Source organism: Phacochoerus africanus, chromosome 4 (genome assembly GCF_016906955.1).
Source record: "Phacochoerus africanus isolate WHEZ1 chromosome 4, ROS_Pafr_v1, whole genome shotgun sequence".
Taxonomy (NCBI): Eukaryota; Metazoa; Chordata; class Mammalia; order Artiodactyla; family Suidae; genus Phacochoerus; species Phacochoerus africanus.
Window position 1 is genome coordinate 73,834,509 of NC_062547.1, and position 6,522 is coordinate 73,841,030.

Consider the following 6,522-nt stretch of genomic DNA (forward strand, 5'->3'; position numbering starts at 1 on the left):
CATCCCTGGGGAGAGCAGGTCCCCAGCTGGAGACTGTCCTGATGGCGGCGCCCCATCTCTTGGTCCCCACAGCGGCTGGCCAACTCCAAAGCCCACACATCCCGCTTCATCAGTGCCAATCTGCCTTGTAACAAGTTCAAGAACCGCCTGGTCAACATCATGCCCTACGAGAGCACACGGGTCTGTCTGCAGCCCATCCGGGGCGTGGAGGGCTCTGACTACATTAACGCCAGCTTCATCGATGGCTACAGGTACCTTCCCCTGGCCACTGTGGGGCCCCGGTCTTTGCTGGGCAATGCTGGGCCTCCACAGAGGTCCCAGCCTTGCCTTCAGGGGGCCTCCAGTGTTGCATGAGAGAGAGCTAGACAGACATTGCCAGCCCAGTACAGTTATAGCTGAGGTGGTGGGAATCTTTAGATGTGTATTTAACAGATGGCTGCTGTCCATAATATGGTTGCATCTGTCCTTCTCCATCAGAGGTCCTCAACGTGGGCAGTTCTGCCACCCGGGGGAGATTTGACAATGCCTTGGGTCATTTTTGATTGTTAAAATGGGAGGGAGGGAGGAAGACTTCTGCTGGCATCTGGTGGGTCGTGGCCAGGGAGGCTAGGCTGCTCAGTGCCCCATAGTGCCCAGAATAGTGTGCCATCAATGAACGCTCCAGCCCCAAATGACAGGCGTGCTGAGGTTGAGAAACCCTCACCATGGGAGGGTGTTCCAGGAAGAGGGTGCTGTCCTTGCAAACAATAGAACTGCGTTTAATAGCACTTGGTGGAGGAGGAAGGCAAGAGAGGTCAGTGGACGGTCCTGCAGCCTCCTCGAGGAGCTGGCGTGTATTCTGAGGCTGATGGTTTCTCCATGTACAAAATGGGAACATTTGGAGGGTTGAACAAGACAGGGAAGGAGACAGTCCCTGAGTCTCCCTGCGGTCCTGGACTCACACACCCCGCCCTGCAGGCAGCAGAAGGCCTACATTGCCACGCAGGGGCCGCTGGCAGAAACCACGGAGGACTTTTGGCGCATGCTCTGGGAGAACAACTCAACCATCGTGGTGATGCTGACCAAGCTGCGGGAGATGGGCCGGGTGAGCGGGGCACCATGGAGGGTGGGGCGGGGGCCAGGCCAGGGGCCAGGCTGACCACAGTGGCCATCTCCCCCAACAGGAAAAATGTCACCAGTACTGGCCAGCCGAGCGCTCTGCCCGCTACCAGTACTTCGTGGTAGATCCCATGGCAGAATATAACATGCCTCAGTACATCCTGCGGGAGTTCAAGGTCACAGACGCCCGGGTAAGCTTGGGGGATGGGTCGCTGGGAAGGATCAGAACCCAGGCTGGACCCTGTAGGCTGCTCAGTGTTCCCCTAGTGATCTGGAGACGGCTTCCCTAGCTGGGGATAGAAGCAAAGACCCAGGAGCTGGAATAAGCATTGGTGGCTGGGTGGAAGAGGAGTTAGTTGGCCAATTGTACCATCACTCCCACCACCAAGTGGGTAGCAGGGAGGGCCACGTCTATGTACTGACCCCATTGGAATGTGTGTAATGCTACTCACTAAGGAACATGGCACACAGGGCAATCATGTAAAAGGGAGGGAGTTGTGTTCTTCTGGAATTAGCAACCCACAGAGGATAGTACTAGAAGGCCGAAAGCATGGTGGGGGAGGTTTGATGGACTGATGGTGCCAGGTGGGGGAAACTGGAGCTGTAGATGTGGAAAAAAGAGTGGTGCACGGTGGGGGTCAGATGGTAGGAATTGGCACCATCACGTAGAGAGAGAAGGAGATGGAGAGTGGACGGTGTTGGCTGGTAAAGACACAACGGAGGAAGGTAGTGTTGGGTGATGACAGAAGGGAGGGTACTCAGTGGGGACTGATAAAGACTATAGAAGGTGCCCTTGTTGGGTGAGAGAGGATTAAAGTTAGAGGTGGGAGAGGGGATCGGAGAACTCATGGGTGGGATAATGGTGTGTGGGGGGATATCAGTCAAGATGTTGCCAGTGGATGGTGAAGCCCAATAGACAAACAGCATCATTGATCATTGTGCATGGGTAGTGCAAGATGGTGTCATTGGGTTGTTGGAACGTGGGATTGGAGAATCAGCAGAAGATGTTTCTGTTGGAGGTAGAAAAGTGTGGTAAACAAGGATGGTGTTGGATAGGGGGAAGATGGGATTGGAGATTAGAATGTGTGGAAAACAGGACAGAGAATGCCAGTAGAACATGATACTACTATAGGTTGGTAAAGGGTGATGTGTTATCAGCACTGGATAGTGGAAGATGAGATTGGCGAGGGCAAATGTTTGCCAGTGGCAGATGGAGAAGATCAATGGGAGATGACTTGGAACAGAAAAGAATGATGCACATTCAGTGGTCAGTGGTAGATAGTGCTGTTGATGGTACAGGGCAGAGGAAGGTGGGATTGGAGAAAGGAGGTGTTAGGTGGTGGGGGATGGAGACCATCAGGATAAGATGGCATCACTGGATGGCACCATTTTGCTGTAGAGAGTGTGACTGGTGAAAGGTAGACGATGAGTGAAGGAGGGTGGAAAATGTCAGTGGAAGATGGCCCTTAGATGGTGAAGAGGGACGAATTACTAGGGACAAATTGTGGAAAGTGGTACACCACAGGGTCATGATAAGTGGAAAATGGCAGAAAGCAATGATGTTGGATGTTGGGTAGTGGGAACATAGGACTGGAGAGAAGGATGGTTGAGTGATAGAGATGGAGAAAGTCGGGGGTAGGTGCTATCATTGGATGGTCAAGGCTCATGAGTTCCTAGAAGCAGATGGTGAGAGATAGAAGGTAATGGTGTTGAGTAGCACTGGTAGAAGATGATGAGTTTCCAGTGGTGGCTGGTAGAAGATGGTGCCCTTGGGCGGTGAAGGATAGAAGATGATGGCGCTGGTGGATGATCAAAGATGATGACTAGTCATTGGAATGGAAGATGGCACTGTTGGATGGTGAAGGACGGAAGGGGATGGCGTGGGGTAATGCTGTATTCTGAGGTGATGCGGAGTGAAGGATGACAGGATTACAGAGCTGGAGATTGGGACCAAGAAGGACAGATGCTGGGTGCATTCTGGGATGGGGAAGGAGTGGAGGATGGCAAACAACAGTGGTCTTGGCCGTCACTTTGATTGTGGTGGATGGGATTGGAGAGGTGGAGAGAAGACCAGCTAGGTGGTGGGGGGTGGACATTGGCCACATAAGATGGTGTCTCTGGACGGCCAAGTTAGAGGATAGTGAGAGGGTGCTCTTGGCATCCTTGGATGGTAAAGATGAACTTGGAGCATCTCAGTGAAAGACAGTGCCCTTAGATGGTGAAGGGTAAGGAGTCATCAGGGGATGGTGGAAAAGGGGGCTGAGGGTAGGAAAGAACAGGGAGTGGTGTTGGCGATGGAGGCTGGGACTAGAGGTTGGTGGGGGTGGGAAACCACCATGACTGCCGCTAACCTCCAGAGCAAGACTGGGCACTCTCTCCCTTCTAGGACGGCCAGTCCCGGACTGTCCGGCAGTTCCAGTTCACGGACTGGCCGGAACAGGGCGTGCCAAAGTCAGGGGAGGGCTTCATTGACTTCATTGGCCAAGTACACAAGACCAAGGAACAGTTCGGCCAGGACGGCCCCATCTCTGTCCACTGCAGGTGAGCTGCTCCTTGGGCCCTCCAGTTTGGGCTCTTTTCATCCCCGAAGAATCGGGCAGTCCATTGGGGTTCCCCCCAAGCACTCACCTCTTACTGCCATGCTCACCTCAACAGCGCCGGTGTGGGCAGGACGGGTGTCTTCATCACGCTCAGCATCGTGCTGGAGCGGATGCGGTACGAAGGCGTGGTGGACATCTTCCAGACCGTGAAGATGCTGCGGACCCAGAGGCCAGCCATGGTGCAGACGGAGGTGAGGACGGGGCGGGAGGCAGTGGCCCCAACTCGCGCCTCTGCTGCCCTGAGCCACCGCTTCCTGCTCTGTGGGACAGACGCAGCCACCCTCTACTCTCTGGGTTGTTGGGGGTGAAGGCACTCAGCCGCCGCGGCTTTGGGCTGAGAAAAAGCTGAAATCCAGAGCTGAGAGGTGGGCAGAGATGGGTCCATCCCGGGCCCAGAGTCAAAACAAATTCAGGCTCAGCTAGGACCCTGGCACGGACCACAGATCCTGAAGTGAGGCCCAGAGCCAGAAGGGACTTGGTGCCATCACATTCACATTGGGGTATTTTAACAAAGTCCTCCAAACTCTCCCAACTCCAGGGAGGGAGACAAAGCTGGCGTGGCAGCCTCATAGCCCCAGGGGAACATTGCAGGCGTCAGGGATGGCCAATGTCAGGGATGGCCAATCCTGAATAATGAGTAGGACCTCCTGAATAATGAGTAGCAGATAGGGGCGGGGAGAGCACCGCTGAGGGGCGTGGCTTCTGGGCGGAGGGGGCCCAGAGAGGCTTCAGGCGCCAGAGGCACTGACAGAGCCCCGCCCCTCTCCATCCCCAGGATGAGTACCAGTTCTGCTACCAGGCGGCGCTGGAGTACCTCGGGAGCTTTGACCACTATGCAACCTAGAGCCAAGTCGGCCCGGCCGGACTCCGCCGGCCCCGACGCCTCCCGTGCCGGGTGGGCCCCGAGGTCTGGACCCAGGCAGCCAGGGCAGGAGGCGGCGGCCAAGTTTCCGCCGGGTCTCCAGGAACGCCGCGGCCCCTCGAGCCCCCCACGCGGCCCCAGCCACCTCCCTGGACGGGCCGCCGCCTTTGATACTTGGCACATTCCTCATTTCCTTCTGATTCCAAAACCGAGAGATTCCGGGGTGGGGGGTGGGGGGACGGTTAACAAACAGGGGTTCTCCCCAGAACCAGAGGAGGGCGGGGGCTGTAAACTTGGCCCCTCATCCTCCCTCTCGGAGCCTTCCCGCCCCACAGCCTGGGGCAGGCTGGGGCAGCAGGGAGCAGGGGGCCGGATCCCGCTTTCTTTCAGACTCGGTGTAACTGTATCCAGTGACATTTCCTTTTTTTTTAAATAGCGTATTTTTTTTTCCATTTTTTTTTAAAGAAGAAACAAACAGGAAAAAAAAAAAAAGTCAACAAACTTAAAAAGAAAAACTTGGCTTATTCCTATTCTGTTCGCCGACAGTCTATTTTTTCACTGTAGCATACCTTCTTGTGTGATGGCTGTATTCCCAGGCACGCTCGGGCTTAGGCTGCCCCTGTGGCTTGCTTTTTTTTTTTTTTTTTCCTACCATCTGAAGGTGTGCCTCGCTCAAGACTAGGACCTTTTTGCTCCTGATTTCTTTTCTTCCTTTTTTTAATTTCTATTTTAAATTCAATTCTCAGACATATCAAGGACTGTTCTGAGGGGGGAGGGGCAGTGGGGGGAGGGACTCGGGCCCACCAGCGTAGGGTTTCGAGCCCACGGGGTAGGGACTGCCACAGAGGAGCTGGCAGTGATCCCCCCGTAGCCCGAACCCCACCCCCCACCCCGGCTCCCACCCCGAGGAGAAAGACTGAACAAAACAGGAGGTTCCCACTTCGGGGAGAGAGAGGCTATGTGCTGCTCTGGATCAGGGACCCTTTCCCCCACTGGGACCATGGGGCAGTTTTGGGGCAAAAGCAGAAGGATGGGATCCCGCCAACCCCTGAGCAAGTGAGTTTTTCTCTTTGTATGAGAGCAAATCTGCCATTGCTTTCAACACTGTTTATTCAAACGGAAGCAGCCGGGTGGTTTTCCCACCCCTGTGTATGTAGATATATCAACTTTGTATTAAAGGAAGATTGTCCGACCCCGGCCAGTGGTGGAGTCTTTGTCACGCCCCTATCTTATTTCTTGTCCCTGGTGGTGGGGGTGAGGACAAGAGAGGTGGTATCGCTTATCCAACATCACACAGCATCTAAGGGGCCACATGGAATTGGAACCCAGAACCCAAGCTTTGGCCCTGCAGGGAGTGCCTCATTGATAATAGTTACCTATTGATAAGTGTGACCACCACCGAGCCTCTACCATGGACCAGCCCTTTAAGATAGGAATCAACTCAATTTATAGATGCAGAAACTGAGGCTCAGAGAGGGGCAGCCCCCAATGCAAAGTTTGACCCTGGGGGATGGAAGGTGAACCATTCTGTATCTACACCCCTGCCTGGGTCCCTACTCCCTCTGGCTTAAGACCCAGAGATGGGATGAGAGACTCCCCCTACCCTCACAGAGCTGCTCCAGCGATGAGAAGAGGGTCTTAGGGCAGGGGCACAGTCTAGGAAGGAGTGACGTTATCCTACTTAGAAGCTGTCAGACCAGTAGTAAGCAAATAAATAGATTACCACCATTAATAATCTTACTCAAATAGATATATCAAATCCTACATCCCCCATGCCTGAAATTTTCAAATACATATAGAACATTTATAAAAATTAGCATTTATAAAAAACATCTGTGGAGATCTTCATAAATTTTAAGAAACGAATATTAGATAAGATAACCTGATCTTGGCCCCAGGAGTAGTTTCTGTAATAGCCTCCCATAAAAAAGGCCAACAATGAGAAATTTTGAAACACGTTTT

General features: G+C 53.7%; 1 protein-coding gene across 5 annotated transcripts in view; it reads left to right on the forward strand.

Moving 5' to 3' along the window:
* PTPRS (protein tyrosine phosphatase receptor type S) overlaps positions 1–5,757 on the forward strand; it is a 105,981-nt gene extending 100,224 nt beyond the window's left edge. For all 5 annotated transcript variants that reach the window (XM_047777407.1, XM_047777406.1, XM_047777408.1 and 2 more), the window contains 6 exons: positions 73–251; positions 958–1,084; positions 1,164–1,289; positions 3,485–3,639; positions 3,754–3,889; positions 4,474–5,757. In XM_047777407.1, coding sequence (XP_047633363.1) covers positions 73–251; positions 958–1,084; positions 1,164–1,289; positions 3,485–3,639; positions 3,754–3,889; positions 4,474–4,542 — 792 coding nt within the window. In that variant the 3' untranslated portion in view covers positions 4,543–5,757. The remainder of the gene's footprint in view (positions 1–72; positions 252–957; positions 1,085–1,163; positions 1,290–3,484; positions 3,640–3,753; positions 3,890–4,473) is intronic.
* The last annotated feature ends 765 nt before the right edge of the window (positions 5,758–6,522 follow it).